Consider the following 19,913-nt stretch of genomic DNA (forward strand, 5'->3'; position numbering starts at 1 on the left):
CTTCCACCTCCCTGGGGTTTGTTCTGCCTTCCATCTCCCCAGGGTTTGCTCTGCCTTCCACCTCCCTGGGGTTTGCTCTGCTTTCCATCTTCCCAGGGTTTGCTCTGCCTTCCTTCCCCCCAGGGTTTGTTCTGCCTTCCATCTCCCCAGGGTTTGTTCTATCTTCCACCTCCCCGGGGTTTGCTCTGCCTTCCATCTTCCCAGGGTTTGCTCTGCCTTCCTTCCCCCCGGGGTTTGTTCTGCCTTCCTTCCCCCCGGGGTTTGCTCTGCCTTCCACCTCCCCGGGGTTTGTTCTGCCTTCCACCTCCCCGGGGTTTGCTCTGCCTTCCATCTCCCTGGGGTTTATTGTGCTTTCCTTGTGCTTTGCCCTCCCAAGGAAGTCCTAGATGATCAGACATCCCCTCGACCACAGCTCCCAGTTTGGACTGGAAGAAACCTCCAGGTTTCTTCCACAGTCGCAGTCCCAATCCCAAACTCAGGAGGAGTTTCCGATGTTTCTGAGTTTCTACAATCAGATGCTCTGCAGCAATTCAAGTGTTTGTCTCCAAAATGCTATTCTGGGATAAAACACCATTGGATCTTAGAAAGATGTTTCTCCATTTAGGAATCCTGTCTTGCTAGCTTGGGGGAAATCATACTGAAATAGTACCTCTAGAACCAACACAGGAACAAGAAATAAGCCTTAACAGTTCAGTCCTGATGAAACAATGGTAATAAAAATGATTTGAAACAAATCAAAATGCCCTGAAACTCCTTGGATCCCATACGCCCCAACCCCTACAGATTTTTAAAGCTTTTTCCTGAACCAAATTTAAAGCCTGTGCAATTATCTCTAGTCTGAGATACTCCAGCCTGTATTTCCAAAAGATTTGCCAAAGGAACGTAGCTGTGAACATGCACAGACATGTTTCTTCACGTCTCTATAGCCATGGAAAAAGGGATGGCAATAAGCAAGTGAGGAATAATCTGTCACAAATGACAGATCTAAGCACATTTGGGTATTTTTTTTAATTCTTCATGGTTGGTCTGTCTTCCAGGATTTCCCTGGTTTGGCAGCTGAACACTACAAGGCAGGCAGATTCCTGAGCATCTTCCACTTGCAAACAGCTGTACTTCCAACAACCATATGCTGCCCTGGGCTTGAAGGCCATGGAATTTCAATAAACAAAAAGACTCCAAATAATTTCCAGCAAACAAAAAAGAAGTCACATTTTACTTGGAATCTGAATTCAAAGATTAGAGGTTCAATGTCCTGGGCCCAGCCCTTTCATGTGAAACAAGCAAGGTTTCCAGGAGAAACAGAGACCTGCACTGCCCCTTGGGGCTGCACGGATGTGAGCATAAACCAGATCCCAGCTCCAACACAGAGACACACATCTACAGAAATGTAGTCCAGAGTGGAAGTACAAGCTAAAGGAACCACACACTAAGACCTGCTCAGAATTTGTTACAAAGGCAGGAAGCTAACTGAGAAACTGAGGTGATTTTCTATACATTAACAGTAGAAAGTGTTTTAAGCCACTATTTCTACATGTTAGGCTTGCTGCCTTCTCTCTATTTACAATCTAAATCATTTGTAATGTTTTCTTGAGGTTGGCACCTTCCACTCCTGAAGGATTCTGACAATAAATACTGCTAGTTTGACCAAACAACAGCAGAAACCCGTGGAAGCACCAGCATTCTGACACACAGTGAGGGAGACAAGAGGCAGCTCCTCCGTGACTAATGAAGGGTTCTTCTGCCATGACAAGTGCAGGCACATGCATGTGGGTTTTTTTAAATAAACAGGGTCATTTCCAAGGGAGATTAAGCAGATGTGAAAATAGGAATTTGCAGAACTGATGGCAGACAGACAACTTCCACTGCAAAAGTAGATATGCAAACTATTTCAAAACAAAAGCGTTCCAGTATTTGGGGGTTTAAATGTAAGTTTAGATTCAGGAAGAGAGTGTGGACAAGATCTTACTTTACTAGTGCAAATGCCAATTATTCCACATATTTACTATCAAACAATCAAAAGTTAGCACCAAATGCTCTTTTTCTCTTACTTACGATATCCAAACTCTTGTACAAGTTATACATTGTGCAAACTGCTACCCTGGTGATTCCTTTCACTTTCTTTCCACGATTTCAGAACCTAGCTGGCTGCTCTGGAGAGTGTCTAAATTCCTTTGAAGTCAAAAATAAATCCTTCCAGCACACACGTGCCCCTAGAATTTCTCACTCTTGTTCCAGTTTCTGTTAACCCATATTATCTCACTCCTCATGTCTTTAGGATACACTGAGGATCAAATATTCTAGCTGGGTTGAGACACACAAAGTACAGCAGCAGAGAGGCTGGAGACAGTATTTGCAAGTTCCTTGTGCTACCCTGGGAGATGCTGGGAGGAAAAAAACCATAAAACAAATCTTCAGGATTATTTATTTCTTTCACACTCACATGATTAGAGCTCCAAGAGATGTCAAAACAGTATAGGTTAAAATGAACAGAGAGACAAGAGTGACCCAGGAGCATTTACCCACTACTCCTCAAAGAAAAAGCCTATGTTCTCCTGCTCCAGTTACCACCAAAAGCATGTAAAGCACATGGGATGTTGTGGGGAAAGAGGGACACATTCCACTAGCCCAGGTTGCTCCAAGTCCCATCTAACCTGGCCTTGAACATTTCCAGGGATGGGGCAGCCACAGCTTCTCCGGGCAACCTGTGCCAGCACCTCATCATCTTCAGCGTAGAATTTCTTCACAATACCCCATCCAACCCTGTCCTCTGTCACTGTGAAGCTGCTCCCCCTCCAGAAGTCCCCCTCTGGCTTCATTCACCTGAAAACACACCACAAGCAGCTTGCCAGCCCCACGGCAATCTGTGACGGCGCAACACTCCTTAATCTCATTCCATTTAATCCAATTTCTTGTCTTCATGTGCTGTCTCAACACAACAACTTCATTCAGGCTTACTGCCAAAACCCAGCTGCCAGGGTCTCATTCATCAGAACTCTTCTATTGGAAGCTCCATCTAGCCAGCCAAGGGGTCTGCTTGGCCTTTGTAAACACACAGCATTGGCAACAGATTCTCCTCAAAGACCCACCAAAAACCCCCACAACACACCAAACTGACAGTAGTTATCACCTCCGATGCAACCACTACCAGGATTTCCTTTCTCTAAGCAAGGGAATTCAAGGAGTTTTGGTCTGAATGGGGATTCTGAGCCATCTCTGCAGTTACTCCCACAGTGACTGCTGCTGCTGCTGAGGTGGGAGCTTTCCTAGCCAGGACTTATCTCAACATGGAATCAAATCATGACCACGTGGCAGCTATGGGAAGTGGGAAACCCACTTCCAAGAAAGGATGCTTGTTGCAGACTTTTCCATATGGTTCCTGTCCCAAACAGCAGGAGGGGAACCACGACATCCATCTCCCTGGGTGTCGTGGGCGTGTTCCACCAGTGATGGAGCACAAGGTGGGTATTGTTGGCTTTCACTGCTGCCTGAGCGAACCAAGGAATGGTGTGTGGGCTCCAAACATGCCCAGCCTTTCGTTCTGGGATTTGGGCGTCTGTTCAGCTACAGGGAAACCTGCGTGTTCGCAGACAGATTGAAAACAAACCCGTTATCCGTTACTCAATTCTCATATAACACCTCCTGATGAAATAAAACTACTTCTAAGAGAACAAAAAGCATGCGCACTTTATAAAGGAACCCTTTAAAACTTAATGCTGCTATTCTTGGGTAACAGGGCAGCCCATCATTTTGGTACCTGAGAAGCAAAGAGGGATGATTTGGACACCAAATTCTAAATTCAGTCAATAAAAGGTCACCTTTTAAGTCTGAAAACGCCTTCATTATTAATCTTCCTGTTTGTAACACCTCATTCAAATAAAAAAGGAAACCAAACAGCATGTAGGTTTGAGTTCTCTCTCTCACACCTGAGACATTAAGAACTTTGCTTATCAACCTCAGAGAAATTATTCCAAAGCAAAGCAGTAGAGCATTAATATTTTCTAAGGGATTTAAGAAATAAAGTTCTGCAAATGACATCATTAGGAACGTGTGGCTAAAAGCAACAAAAGCTGTGCCCAGAGTGTGACAGGAGACACAAATGCCACGAAACCAGCCTTACCAGCCCATCACAGTTGCTGATGGCCACGGCAGCTCCGGGGATGTCCGTGATGTCCCCCACGTAGGCGCAGTTGGTCCACAGGGGCTCTCTCTTCCATAACCGCTCTGTAGCGCTTCCAGTCCGAGTCGCGTTCCCACCATCGCTCCCAGCCTCCACAGAGTCTTCGTACCACTCCACCACGGCCTCGGGAGCCACCAATCGAGTGTTGGGCCTCAGGCGGAGATGGAACTCCCTCCCGAAGGCGCTGACGTTGAAGTACAGCTCTCTGGGGCTCTGCGGCACCTCCCGCGCCCATCGCCGCTGCCGACTCGCCGACAGGATGTTGGACACGTAGCTTCCATCTGCGTCGGTGCTGATGGGAATCACTAACCCGTACGGCCTGGCTCTGCTTTGTCGGAATTCTGCCCAGAAACAAAACCAAAGTAAGAACAGGAGCATGGAATGAGCCCAAAGACTGAAGGACGCCTCTGCATCACACCCCCCCTTCCAAAAATTCCAGTTTAGGATTCCTGTTTCAGCTAGCTATTCCTGTTTTCAGCTAATGTGGGGAAATGTAAGGCACGTGTCACTGCTCCTCTTTTATCATGGAATCACAAAATGGTCTGCGTTGGAAGGGACCTTCAAGATCATCCAGTTCCAAACCCCCTTCCACAGGGAGAGACACCACCCTCCACTATCCCAGGTTGCTCCAAGCCCGGTTCAACCTGGCTTTGGACACTTCCACGGAAGGGGAAGCTGCAGCTTCTCTGGACAACCTGTGCCAGGGCCTCACCACCATCACAGGGACAGATTTCTTCCTATCAATTGCTATTATAAAAATTATTTTCCTAAAACTTACAGAGAAAAGCCTGAAATATTCACCGACATTTATTTGGGGAGTTTCCTGTGGGTGTCAGGCTTGCTCAACAGCCCCAGGAGAGGCACAGACCCTTCTGGATTATCCTGTAAGGAATGCCACACAGCTCTGTTGTGCACCTGACACAGAACTTGCTTCTGTGCCAGGACTTCCATCAAACTTTTGAAAATGAAGTGCCAAACTTGGGTATAAGCACAATTTGCATACTGATTTCTCTGGAAATAAAAGTAGGAAAAAAATACAGAGGATCACTTGCTGCTGATAAATTAATCCATGTCAGCACTGGTCAAGGCAGTAACTTTTCCCTCTACAAATCCCCCTACCAAGCAACTCGCTGTTCCCTTTCCTCTGAATAGCAGAGATCAAAACTAATGAGAGAATCTAATTATTCAAAAACCCAACACAGATCTGCACAAATTTGACCTTAAATCTTGCACTTTAGTGCAGCTGAGAGAAGCCATAAACCCAGCAAAGCCACATTGTTTGTAATCCTGGAGAAGCTCAATGGCACAACCCTCAGCTAAGGCAACAAGTCTTCAAGTAATTTCACACCACTGGAAAATAAATCCATTCAAATGAGTTTATCTTTTCAGTGAGACCTCTGTAATTTGGCAGCAATCAGGATATTTGGTGTCCAATTTTCAGGCTGTAAGGGAAGAGCCAGGTCAAGCTGTGAGCCACACCACTGCTCTGAATGGGTCCTAGGAAGTCTAAGCCTCTCTAATGGACTATGTGAGAACTAAAAAGACATCTTCCACAAAAATAGTTATTCCTTACTCCCTTCTTCCTGGGAGAGCTGGTGCAAGCGGTATCAGAGTGATACTACTGACAATTTCATTCAAAAATCGGCTTCAAGATTGGGTAGCTCTGATGTTATTGCCAAGTGCCACTGAGAATTCCTCAAATAAATATACTTAATTAAGTGAGCTAAATTTCACCTGCTCCCAGTGTGCATCACACTTGGTATGAGAATCAAATAGAGGAGAAGCTCAGTAGCCAGTTCCTCTCTCCTCGCAGCAAGAGCTGCTGGTTTTAAGAGACTCACGCATTCAACAAGTACCTTCAGTAGGAAAATGCTCCTAATGGCTTCACAGATCTGTTTTTAATATTCTTCCAGCCAGTAACTGAGGAATCTGACAGAAACACAATGTATGGTACTAGTAGGATGCACACATGTAAATTCTTGCACTACAAATATCTTACTATACAAATACTATATCCTGGGAATGTGAAAAGTCATTTTGAAGCCCATTGGTACCCCACATCCTACTGCCAGCAGCCACAGGGTGAGTTTCAGCAGCAGCCAACTCCACCTATTTTGCCATACACCCACAAGATCAGGTTCTAAAAGTGGCATCCTAATTAGGTCATTATCCTTAGGATAATTCCCATTTTAAACACTGGGAATTCTAAGCAGGATTGTTAATCTGTCTCCTTAGAGAAGGGACCAAATTAAAACTCTAATGTCATTTTTATTAATTAGACACCACGTCATGCCCAGGAGACAGAGCTGCTGGGTTGTACATTCTAACTGGGTCAAAGTAAAAACATAGATCCTCACATTCCCAGTGCTTCATCACTGGGGATTTCATTCCCAGGCTGACATTCTGCATTCTACCTTGCTGAGATTCCTCATGGCTTTTTTTTCTTTAAAGCAGGACATGCAGTGCCAGAGACCACAGTCTGGTGATCGAGTTCAGTGCTCACCGCACGGCTGAGAAACTGCTCTGCACATCTTGCAGCAGAATTCCCACATTTCCACAGGCTGGGGTTAAAAAACCTGGCTATTTGGCTAATAAGACCTAGCCCCAAGAAGGTAGGAACAAAGGGTGGAAAATAAGAACTGTCAAGGTTTTGAGTCAGCGAAAGCCTTTTCCAGAGTCTGTAAATGCTGAGCTAGAAGAGGAAATGCCTTTTGTTCAAAGGCAATTAAAATTAAATGGGACATGACTGAATCCCAAAGACATCTGAACTCTTCTGCTGACTTACATTACCCTTTTTCCACAAACTGCACGCTCTGAGGAAATGCTATCCCAGCTGTAGGTGTTCCCTTTCCTAAGCTAAAATTTCAGAGCTGATCTGCTCTGCTAATTCAAAGCTGACAGCGCTGACCAGAGCAAGAGGAAAACCACTTAACTGTAAATTTTCTTCATCCTTTTTTTAATTTGGCCTTAAAATGCCGCTCCAGTTGCGCAATGTTTAGGTTGAAAGGAAACACTTAAGAAGGAAGATCACATTCTTTCATTTTGTGCCAAAACATAATTAGCTAGAGAATGCCTCTGAAGAGAGCTGTCCAGGCTTTCCTTCCTCTCAAAACCCCGTGAAACTGCAGAATTAACACCACTGGCTCACAGGAGTTGTCTCTGCACTGTACAACAGCTGTGCTCAACAGAGCTTCAAAAACCCTAAAGTTTTTTTATCACCTACATTTGGAAAACCAGTATTTTTTATGCATAAGAATCTCTGAAATGTAGAGATCAAAAATCGTTCAGGTGGCTGTCCACAGCAGAATGCCAAACGCCTAAAACATCCACTTGAGGAGATTTCAAAGGCACAGTCTATGTGGAAATCAGTGGCATCAGTGGAAAAGGAAGAACTTCACAAAGTGCAAATTACTTTTCTATGTCTAGACCAAACTATCCAAGAAAAGAAATGTGGGTACTCCTGGTAACATCCCATCCACACAGCCCCTGCACAGGGTCCTATTGCTGAGTCCCAGGCCATTCCATTAGGACACGATGGGATGACCAGAGATCTTCCAGAGCTTCCCCATTGGAAGATGCGTTTGGATGCAAGGGTCAGGAAGCTCAGGTACCTCAGCAAAAGGACTGGGTCTAGGGTGACATCTCCAGAGCATCACCATGGAATTTTCTGCCTGGAACTCACAAGCTGTGACACAACCAAACTGGTGGATGGCAGACATCCAGCTTTGCAGTGGAAGCACTGGAGAAAAACCAGTTACCTGCTGCTATAGGGATGAAGAGGACAGAGCTTCCATAAGGAGACTGTGACATGTTCTGGGAGATCACGCTTCTGTCCCACAGAGAAGCACACTGGGATGAGCACAGAGCTGCTCTGGTCACTCAGCAAAGTGATGCTTAATAAGAGAGGATGGTGTGGAGACAACTGGACAAGCCCAGCAGGAGTTTTGTCATCTGCTTCATTGTTGGCTAGTGGCTTCCAGAAACAACAGAGCAGTTTTGGTCCCTCTCAACAACCTGTGTCACTCCAGAACTACCATTTGCTCTCTGTTCGGCTGCCTTTAGGTGGCAGGAATGCCCAGAAAGAAAGAGAAGACAAGAAAGGGGGACAGATTCCTTGAGAATTCCCGTTCAGCTCTGCACCTGAAAAGGCATGAGGCTGTATGGGATCTGGACACTGTAAGCTGGATGAATGAAAGCAAGGAGAGAGGCTGATGTGGGACACCTCTCTGGTGACCTCATGCCTCTACTTCAGTGTCACCTGTCCCAGAGATACAGACAGCTCAAGAGATGGTCGGTGTGGTGTTTTCTGCAGCCTCTGCACAGCTCCAGGTGTTTTGCAGGTGCTTCCTGCAGGCGGTGGGGCCCAGCACAGTTGTGCCACAGGTTTCTTCCAGAAGTGGCACTGAGCAGGGACAGAGCTCTGCTGCGTGGGAGGCGAAGGTGCAGCACAGCATCAGCACCTTCTGGCTGAGTGACACACAGCAACTTTCTCCTGACAGCTCCCTGGCACTGCAGCACTTTGTGCATGAGTGCAGGCAATTAAGTGTGCTAACTTGCTATCCCTGTACTGCAGCCTGTGATGATATTTAACAAAAATAAACCCCTAGGTGCCATAATTTCCCTAGGTGACTTTTCAGGCTACAAGAAAAGATCAGCTGCTGTCAGAAGGCAGCCCTGGGCCAACTCAAAATACACCAATGCAAAATGATATTTTGTGGAGACCCAGAAGTAGGACAGTGCATTTGCAGGCAATTCCAATGCAGGTTTTACCTCCAAGTCATTATAGCTCTCAACTGAGTAAGCCATGGTTTGAAGTTGTGGCTGCCCCATTCCTGGAATGGGGCCAGGTTGGAAGGGGCTTGGAGTAACCTGGGATAGTGAAAGGTATCATTGCCCATGGCAGGGGGTTTGGAATGAGATGATCGTACAAGTCCCTTCCAACCCAAACCATTTCAGAATTCTGTGGTTCTGTACTTTTTGAATCAGAATTTACAGGATCAAATTCAGCCCCAAATGTTCCTGACTACAGCAGTGCCAGGGCTGTGGAAGAAAGGAAGACGTTAAAGGACAAAAAGTTATTTTCCAGATTCAGGAACTTTGCCTGATGTACTGTGTAATTTAAAAGACACATTCCTATATAGCTTATGGTTTCTGAAATTCAAATACAATCCATTTCTCATGGAAAGGACTAGAAATAAAAGACAGGATCAGCATACCACTGGAAAAACCCTCTGCTTGCCAATTAGCTTTAAATGTACCTTGCTGTCTCTGTTCCCATTATTCACTGATCGAGGCAGAAACCAACCTAAGCCCAGAAGCTCGGAAGTGCCAGAACTGAAGTTGAGACAAGGCCTCCAAAATTCACAGAAATGCCTGAAATTCTTTTCTGAACAAATGCTGAACCAAAACCTCAGGGCTGGAGGTCCAACGGCAGCTGGAAGCAGAACTGCCTGGGGTCCATTCCCACTGCAGAAGAGCTCCTTGTGCTCCAGATCACTTGTGTGCAGGGACACGCACTCAGTACCGGGATGGTAAAAGACTCATTTCACACTGGCCAAGGGAAGGAGCACATAGAATGGCATTCCCTGCCACTAATGCCCTGGGAATGCCAGCTTCCACATCCTTCCACTACCTCTTCCATCCTGTGGAGCACCCAACTGCCAGTTACTCTAAATGAATACAGATCTCCTGAAATTTAAACTGTGTGTGCATCCTCCCAGTTAAAGAAAGCTTCCTGTCTTTGGGAAGAGTCCTGGAGGCTGAAGTCTCAGTAAGAAGCACCCCGTGGGCACACAGAGGCACATTTCCCTTCAGCTCCCTCATCTGCCACTGACCCTGAACTCGCTGTACAGCACCTTCTTACCCAGGTCTCTCAGTTTACAAGGCAACAGTGAGCAGCTACAGATTTTATAACTTTGGTTGGTTTGCATTTCAGAAGGGAAGCACAGACACGTAAAGATACAAAACTGCAGCACGAGAGGGCATGCAAATTCAAGCCGTGCCACGTCACTGCAACTACAAACCCTTCTGGGTGGCAGTGGTGGGGGGTGCACGGGGAATGCTTGCCTGCATACAGATCATTTCTCCAGAAATAACTAGTCTTTGAGCTAACTTCTTTTATTTCTGTTTTGATAGCAGGAATAATAGCTAAAAAGACTTACCTCTTTGGATCTGCTGTTCTTTACCAGCCTGCAGAAGAGAGAAGAAACACATGCACAAAGTTGTTAGTGTAATTACTATGCAATGGGGAATGGCAGAAGGCTGAAAAATCACTTGGTCTGTGCTGCACTATTTTATATGTTCCTTCATTTGGTTTCCAAGGATGGCAGTTCTTCCTTAACTGAATAAACAGCTGTTCCCACCAATATACTAACAGCAAGTTTAACAGAAATAGAGCTGCTAAGCAATCCTGATTCTGAATGACCCGTTCTATACGTTGTGACACTGTGCCAAAAAGTAAGTTTGGTGGCCAAAGAGGGGATTAAATAGCAGGAAAGCAATGAGCTCCAAGAAGTACGGGTGCTGGGGCAGAGAGGAAGCAGGGAGCTGACAGCTCTTTGTATCTAGGCTAGAGAATGGGAAAGCCAACTGGACTACAGTGACCACAGGGACGGTGGCAGTGATCCGATGCCATGATCAGCTCACAGCCGGCTTGGTACTTGCTCTTGCCAGGGACAGGGGACCTAAGGGTATAGGATCCAGAGGGAAGGGATCCAGGGGGGCTGCCGCTGCAGAAGCCAGCCCGGGCCGGAGATGCCGTGTCCGGTTCCAGGCTGCTTGGATGCAGCGGTCTGCAGCAGCACAGCAGAGAGTGGAGAGCCGCCCGTCCACCTCAGCCTCTCCTCGCCCCGGGCCGGTACCGCCCGCAGACCCCGGGGCAGCGGAGGGACGAGGGAGGACCCCGTGGGACAGCGTGGAGGGCAGGGGAGGGCAGGGGTCCCCGCACTCCCTCCCTCTCTCACTCACCTGCCGGCCGGGCGCAGCGCGGGCCCCCAGGAGCGCGGCTGCCACTAGCCAGAGGGGCAGGAGCACCATCCCGAGCCGGCCGCCCGCGCCCCGGCCCCGGCCGCGCTCCGCCCGCTCCCTCCTCCTGCCGCTGCCTTCCCTGCCTCCGGCGGCGGCTCCCGGGGCCGGGGCCGGCTGGGCGGGCGGAGAGGCGGCGGGTCCCCCGCGCCGCCTGTTGCTGTGCGCCCGCCGCGACCCGCGGCGCTGATAAACCCGCGGCAGCTCCGCCTCCGGCCGAGCCGGCGCTCCACGTCAGGCACGGCCCGGCCCGCCGGGGAACCGCCGGGGAACCCGCCCGGCTCCGCGCACAGACGCGCCGAGGCACAGATCCTATCGCTGTGCTCCCGCTGCATCCTCGGCGCTCCCCGCGCCTGAAATCCACCGAGAAACTTTCCTGTCTGTCCGGCCGGCCGGCCGTCCATCCATCCATCCCACGCACCATCACTGCCTGCATCACACCCTGGCAGGCGCTCCCAGAGCAGATCCCCCAGCCCGGGACCACATCCTCAAGCTTCCATACTTCCCATGAACCCAAGGCAGACTGCAACAGCTACAGTCTTAAAATCCCAGAATGGTTTAGGTTGGAAGGGACCTTAAAGCTCATCTCATTCCAACCCCCTGCCATGGGAGCCACTGGACTGGGTTGCTTCAACCCACATCCAACCTGGCCTTGAACATCTCCAGGGACGGGGCAGCCACAGCTTCTCTGGGCAATCTGTGCCAGGGCCTCAGCATTCTCATGGTAAAAAAACTTTTTCCCTACATCTAACCTAAACTGATGCTCATTCAGTTAAAAAGCATCACCCTGTGTCCTTTCTCAACAGTTCCCAAGGGTCCCACTAGACTGGAGTCTGACCACAAAGCCATTTCTCTCCCCACCAGCCGGGAGCTCGGCACACGACACAAAAGGAAATGGTGCCTGGCCTGGGCAGAACCCAAAATCCACTTGCACAGCACCTTCCACAGACAGAAATCTGCACAAGCACACTCTGTACACCTTCATTTGCCCAGAGATGCTACGCAGTTGAACCTATGCATAACCAGTTGGTAACAGACCCCACTGGGCCATCCCCCAGGGGGAAGCAACTTTCCAGGAGGCAGAGATCAACCACTCTGACATCCTTGAACACCAGCAGGGTTCAACTGAGCCTGAATTTTTTCAGGGTCAGAATTAGCCAGTGTTACAAAAATCTGGATCCTAAAATCCAATTAAAAACCATTGTGTTGTACCTTGTGCATTACCGCTCCTGTGAAACATCACAACCAACTACTATCAGTTTCTGCTGGCCTCACGTAGCACAAACACATGATCTGCTGCTGCTAAATGTTCTCGGAATACATGTGACAGCTTAACTAGAATTTTTAAGTTGACCTCCCTGCCAGAAATCATTGTATCAACATGAAAAAGAAAATACTGGTTCTAATAAATCCAAATTCCGTCAGAGCAACATTAAAGAGTAGGAGAGATTCAGCCTTGATTTTCAGGAGATACCTTGAATATTCCAACCACAGCAGCCCCGCTGTTTTTGAGGACATAGGTCTTGAACTGCATGATATGCCCTCAGAAAGCAAAAAAATAAAAGGAATTTTCCTGAGAGAGTGGGAATGCATCTGTTATTACAAGTGTACAGTAATTTCTGCACATAAAACATGAAGCAGCCTGTCACATTCAGCACCAGCAGCCCGCACAGAGCCACGTCTGGGAAAGCCCAGAATCGGAAAGGCTGAGGTACGGTAAGGTGCCAGCTCCATAATTCTAAATTAAAAAGTATTTCACTTACCATGCAGCTATTCCCTGTTTTACTTCCCTCGTGGATGTTCACTAGGCAACCTCCAACCTTGCTGCACATGGTTCAGACCCTGAACACAACCTCGTTGTCCTTGTGCGTTTTCTGTAACGTGACACACCTGAGTGCTGTGTGCTGCAAACCACCTGTTTTCTCTGAGGTGAAAGGATGAACGTGCACAGTCCCAGGTGTTTTGTTCAGGCTAATTACAGGGGCACTTTAGGGAATTACAGAATCACAGACTGGTTTGGGTTGCAAGAGACCTTAAACCTCATCTAGTTCCAATCCCTGGTCATGGGCATGGACACCTTCCGCAGGCACAGGGATGCAAAGTTCTGGCCTCCAGTAAAGCTGTTTCTATGCTCTTAAAAACATTATTGCAAGTGTTAATCTGTGACCTCTTAAATCATTAAACTCTGCCAAACTGGCTTTAAAAGTTTCTAAATGTCAGAGAAACCAAGATACACAACTGACAGAGCTGGGGGCCAGGGCAGATACTCTGTTTTGTCATCTTCCAAAGGCTTGACAGAATTGTAAGAAAAAATAAGGTGTTAAAATAAGATGCCAATTGTTTCTAATAAGAAACCACAGCAAGTGCCACTCCTGTAACACTCGTATATCAAGGCAGTATTTGAAAGTTCAAGTACAGACATTTCTCATCTCCAGCAGCCCAGTTTGGCACACTATTACCAGAGAAATCATAGATTTCTTGTGTGTATTTCTAGTCTGTTACACATACATATGCATATATGTATTTACATATGTGTATACATATATAGAGCTGTTAAAAATCTGTTAGGCATTTGCAATTCTAAAATCCCTCAGACGGGCTTTCTGCATCTGTGCAACTTTGGCAGATGCACGAGACTGACAGCCACAAATATTTTATGAACCTAGACTGGGGCCTGAAGCAAAGAGGCACTGAACTCTGTCTGGAAGGCTTTGCACAGGGCCAGAGAGAAGGATTTGGCAGGGATAATACTCAGAGGAGTAAAACATGGCATTGCTTGATCTGGAACATAGTCTCCATGAGGTCCCACATCCTCTCAGAGCAGAGGTGTCTGCAACAGAACAATTTCAAAGTCAGGCTTAATTGGAGCAAGAATTCAAACTGAGAAAATGTAAAGAATATCGGCTCTGTGAAACCACAAGAAGTTACTGATCAAGAGTTCTTGCAATGCTATTTAATCCAAGCTTTAAATATTCATTTTTTGAGACAAGCCCCTTGTAAACTCTACTATAACATCTATCAGGAATATTTATAGTGTAACTTAACTACAACACCTAGGAATAATAGCTATCATCCAGACAAATCCTAGTCTTCGCTGATCCTGTCCACACACATGTTCTAATGCTCAGTTTTGCAGTGACATTTCCTGATATTTAGGAATCATTACATTTTATTGAGTTTTGGATTTACATATGCATCTGATGACCTTTCTTAATAGGAGGCAGTTTGGAAGGCATCAATTCTGTTCTTTCTGCTGAAATATGGCTTTGGTGTCAAAAACCTGACTACCCTGAATGACAGAGATCTCATGCCTCAGGTTCTCCTTCTCCATGGAGCCTACCTGGATGGAAATATAACACAAGGATGGAATCCCCTGTGAGGCAGGGCGACTGCAGACCCAGATCCTGCTCTGTGACACACCACAACACGTGACCGTGACCTTCTCATGTTTCCAGCCTTACTGACAAGGAGAATTTATGAGATCCAAATTTTATGTTCTAAAACAGTGCCGCTGCAATGCGGAAACCCACCTCCTCCAGCTGCCCCGTGCGACAGTTCCAGCCGTGCATCCCAAAGGTCCCAAAGCCTTTTTGGCTGCGATACCACCGTTCAAATTTGAGCCTTGTTTGCCATCCAGTCACTTGCCATTTGATTTCCAAATCTGCACAGAAAGCTTTTCTTGGCATGATCTGTGTAAGAAGAAGATCCCAGTACCAAGATTGCCAAAAACTGTCAGACTCTATGTGAAACCCAAGCACTCCATAAAAGATAGTGCCTCTCACTTCTCCTTCATGGTGCATTAAAACTGGGAATATTAAACCACACAACCATATTTAATTGTTTTAAAGCCACTATTAATCTAGCAGGTTGTTAAATGAAAAAATATAGCACACCTATTATTTTTAACAAAGCAGAACAAGATTTATGGTCAAGATTTAACCACATGACACAGGAAACTGAAGAGAAAAAATGTGAGATGTGAAAATTATAGTTGAAAAAGACACTGTGAAATCAAAATTAAAAGAAACAGTGTTTGTGAATTTTGTATAATTAGCACATGCCATAAAATTGTTCCTACTCTGAGGTGATGAGCTTTAAAACCATGTGTGCCAAATAAAATGCAATTAAACTCACCCTGAATCTTCAAAGAAATGATAAACCTGTTCCAGGTCTATGTTAATAGTTGGATTTGATGATTCAAAGGTCTTTTCAAACCTAAACAATTCTGGGATTCTATGTTCATTTCCAGCTGGCTTCACCGGCTCAACACGCTTCCTTTGTAACTTAAAAAGTGCTTTGGTTTTAGTCACATTCTTAGAGATGTTTTTGGGGATGACTGCAGAGAAAGAAAGGGAATATATTTTCAGTGGTTGCTTTTCTGTCATTGATTCACACAAAACACACTTCCATACAGAGGGAGGGAGGGAGGGAAGGAGATTGCACACTTCAGCACTCCCTCACCTCTCAAATGCAATGAAAATCAACTTGATTGGCATGATTCCCTAAACCCAGAAAAGGCAAAAGCTGCACCACAGAAATGAAAAATGAAAAGTAAAAATCAGTAATATCCTGTTGAAAATCAGTTCCCTAAGCAAGTCAATGGGAATGGCTGATTCAGCTCCAAATCACAGCTCCTTACTCCAAGGAGTTACCATGTTACCTGATTACCCCACAAAATACTCCAAATCCATCCTGTCAGTAGTTTTTGTCACTTCTATTTCCTTGAATTTATTCCAGAAGGTCATTCCACGACACAAGAACAAACGTAGCAGTGGACAGCTGCCAGCAGCGCCTTCGGTCAGCACTTGAATAAGCACTGCAGCTGGATCCCAAGGGATAATGCTGCTCCTGGAAGCTGCCAGCTGCTCCCAGGACCAGGGGAAGGTGCAGACTGCATCCCACCTAACCATAACCCTACACATCACATTTTATTGTATCAGTGTCTATGAAAAGAAGAGACAAACAGTTGATGCCACTTTATCTTTCCACTAAATGCATCTTGGCATTACAGCTGCAACCCTGCAAAGGATGCCAGGATGGAGACCCCTGGCTCTCTTAGCCCTCCTGAAAATCCTGGCCAGGAGCTGTGTGCACAGATCCTTCCAATTCACATGCTTCCTGAGAAAGTGTACAGGCAGTCAAGAATTACCACTTTACCTTCAATTTGCTGGGACACTTCCAAATCACTTCCATTTCCAGAAGGAATTAAAACAGGTGCTTTGTCTCTGCAAAGCAGCTTAAGCTCAAGTCCTGATACCACTTGCTGCTCTCACATCGGGTCATGGTCATTAAATATTTAAGCCAAAACAACAGTAAGTTGAGAGGAGAGAGCAGCAAGTTTAGCAGATAAACCCCTGCCTCCCCGGAGTCCCCTTCTCTGCTCCCTCCCAAGGGTGCTCCAGCTGCTTTAAGGGCTCAGCAGAACCACAAGGCACAATCCCAAATACTGTTTAAAAAACAGAAGCTTAAATGAAAATGAGAACTGAGCTTCTGACCTTACCTAGGGTCATCTCACCACGTCACGGCCGGGGTTATTTCCAGGGCAGCATGTGAGTGCTTTCACTGCAGCAGCTTCAATAGGACTTTGCCTGTGGATTAATGGATGACTTTGGCTTCTCTTTCTTACCAGCCTTTACAATTCAGGAGAACACACAGAGGATTTCTTCTGCAGCAGCTGAGTAAAAAGACAAAAGTGAGCTAACCTCCTGACCTGCAAAATAACCTCATGGAGAAATCCATTCAAAAGAGCAGCTTGCTGTTCCTGGGAAAAGGAAAAGCAGAGGAAACAATACCTTGGATGCTGCTTAAGAGGGGAAACGACCACAGCAATATTTTTACTCAACTTCTAGGCAACTTTTAAGAAAAGTAAAAGCAGTAGGGACTTCCAGTCCTGTGCACCAAAGGAGGAGGAAAAGGGAGACCCTGTGCAGATGGAACATACGCGTGTTTGGCTTAAAGTGTATAAATGTAGATAGAAATTCCAGTGGAGTTAAAGGAGGCTGCTCTGAGAGCTCCAGTTCCAGTGTGTGGCACCACCTTGGCATTATCCAGGGCTCTGCTATGGCACAGGGGCTGCAGCTCCAGAAACACCTGGGACAGCACAGGATGGCCAAACATCCTGATCTGCATTTAAAAAAGGACTACAACACTACATGTGGTATTATTTTAGGATTTCATTTACATTCCTGCCTGTTTGCAACAAATTGCAGGATAATACCTGAAATTCACCTCAAGTTTGTGGTGTAGTTACACATAGGTAAGCATGCACATGAAACCACGTGGGGAAATATGTATAAAGATATTTTTCTTTGTTGCTTCCTGCTTCTTTTCTATTGGTTAGTCAAGGTCATCAGTGTTTATGACCTCAAACACAGTAGACAAGTATACATAAATACCATGTTGTTATAAAGAGGCATGATTAAAATCCATTTTAAAAGCTAAGCACTGAATTTCAAAGGTGAAGACAGCTGCTGTTGAAATTCCTCACTTTAATGGGGGTAATCTCTGTCCTAGCTCCTTCCTCTTTTGGGGGTTTTACACTGCACTTTTGCTTTTGTATGATAACTATATGGAGAAGTACTTCAAAAATACAGTTATTTATCAATTTATGTGGTTTGCATACCTTTATCCAGACTGGAATATTCAGTATTAATGGCCCCTGGCTCCAGGAGGTGCTGTACAGCTGTCCCAGCAGCACAACATTTCACTTTGAAAACAAATGAAAACTGCAAAGCATCTGATGACTAAGAAACACTCAGGTTTCCTTCTGTCCAATATAGTTTCTAATAGGATACACACTGTCAAGATCAGCATAATTAAGGCATTTCAATCTCTCCTCATTCCATTTTATTTCCCAAATGAAATCATGGCACATTTTGCAAAGTCTAACCAGTAATACCATTTTCCCCTTGAAGCCAAAGCCTCATACATCAGGGTTATGACTTCCTAGGCTTCACCTGCATTTCTTCTCAGCAGCTTCATTTAAGCTCAGTTTAAATTCAGAGAGCTGCAACAACAGCTAGAAGCAAGAGACTGCAGTTTTAAACTGTCTGGTCTCAGCAGTCTCTTCTCTTCTCACATTGTTATTTCTCCAACCTGCAGGGAAAAGCAGGAGAGAAGAATGGGAAGAAAGGCAAGTGCCTGAGTAGTAGTGGAGCCTGATCCTTACAGGTTCCTATCACATGCTTGTGAGCCCTCACTGGGACTTTTCTTTGTGCTTCAAGTTGTGTGCAAAGTCACACATTTGTAGGGGCTCTGATACCTGTGGGAATTTAATTGATTGGGCAGAGTTCAGCCAATGAACTCAGCAGTTATGGAGGAACAACCATGAGCCCAGGGGCCCAAGCATTCTGCTGCTTTCAGTGACTTGAAGTAATCATGACCCAAGTATAGTTAAAGCATAGTCCTTACCTGCATTTCTTAACTGTTCCAGCTTTAATTTGGAATCTTTGCTTTCCCCACAGTCTTTCTGCACCTTTTCCTCAGCCTCCCACTCTGTGCAGCTGGTTTTGACTTCAGGACAAGTTACAGGACGAGGTACAAAACTCAAGTGTAGCATTCAGCCTCAAATGGGAAGTTCATCATCTGAGGCAATTCAAGCCAAATTTAAATTATCATAACTGCTATCACCTGTTTGCTTCACTCCCTGCCAGCATCCTTCACCTGGTTATCCCATGTCAAAGCTTGAGGAAGAATACCAAGTCCTTCACTGAAATATCCAAATAATTGGAATTTCTAAGCTTATTAGCAAAGAACTGCATTTTAGAGAAAAAATATCTATCTTAATTTCAAATGAAGAAAGGACTTAGCCTATCACTATTCAGTGTAAAATAAAATAGCTCTCATTTAATGATTCTCCTAGAGTGCCATGTAGCATGAAACTTTTTCTAGTCTCTTAATTTACTACTTGCTGCTTTGCTGCTTTGTGGAAGAGACACTTGATACCAGAGTCTTTTCACAGGCTTCATTCTACACACAACTGAAACTTGAATTCAGCACAGGAGAGAGAGGGAATTCAAACCCTGGGCAAGGTGAATGGCAGCTTACAGCTTGTGGATTCCACATTCAGACTAGAAATATTCTGTAATTCAGCTCTGGGACACAGGCTGATCCCTTTCACTTCCTGCTTACACTTCAGTCTTGTTTCTCCACTGTAACAGTGGCAGAGTGGACTTTGCTGAAGGGAATTGTCCAGCCTCAGCTGCTGGAGCAGGTGCAGGTGAACCAACCAGGGCAGTGCAAAAAACCCCAGAGGGAATGGAAAAAAGGAGCAAGAAGATAAGGAGTCTAAGCCAGCCAGGTAATGGGAGGAGAGAGCAGAACACAGGTAAGTGTCACTTCACCTAGCAGGAGGTGAGGCTAGGTGCTCACTCAGCCAGGAAAAAGAATAGAAGTTGCCACTTCTGAGTGCTAGGCTCTGCTTCCTCGTGTGTCCTTTCACTCCCCAGCAGAGTAGAGATCTTACCTGGAAACATCCCAGGAGCAGGTGATGTAGAATTTCCTTGGTGGGTATCAAATAGCAAATCAAGTGCCTTTCAGTCATCCTCAGACCCATAGCAAACTAGGAAGTTCCCCATGAAGGATTAAGCCATCCTTCAGTCCCATAGGACATCGTGTTTCTAATTGCCCTACAAGAAATACAGGAGCAGACTTTCCATTTTCCTTACTAAAAACAAAATACTTCCCAGACTTTAGGCTCACGCATTACAACTTG

General features: G+C 45.9%; 1 protein-coding gene across 2 annotated transcripts in view; it reads right to left on the reverse strand.

Moving 5' to 3' along the window:
• ADAMTS3 (ADAM metallopeptidase with thrombospondin type 1 motif 3) overlaps positions 1–14,793 on the reverse strand; it is a 60,630-nt gene extending 45,837 nt beyond the window's left edge. Inside the window, exons 1-3 of one of the 2 annotated variants that reach the window (XM_053940140.1) lie at positions 14,731–14,793; positions 10,339–10,366; positions 4,118–4,518 (exon numbers count right to left, since the gene is read on the reverse strand). In XM_053940140.1, the coding sequence (XP_053796115.1) occupies positions 4,118–4,518; positions 10,339–10,366; positions 14,731–14,769 (468 nt within the window). In that variant the 5' untranslated portion in view covers positions 14,770–14,793. Of the gene's footprint in view, positions 1–4,117; positions 4,519–10,338; positions 10,367–11,143; positions 11,319–14,730 lie in introns of those variants that run through there. The other variant, XM_053940139.1, reaches the window with a different exon arrangement.
• Positions 14,794–19,913: the final 5,120 nt, after the last annotated feature.

The sequence above is a fragment of the Vidua chalybeata genome, chromosome 4, assembly GCF_026979565.1.
Source record: "Vidua chalybeata isolate OUT-0048 chromosome 4, bVidCha1 merged haplotype, whole genome shotgun sequence".
NCBI classification, from domain to species: Eukaryota; Metazoa; Chordata; class Aves; order Passeriformes; family Viduidae; genus Vidua; species Vidua chalybeata.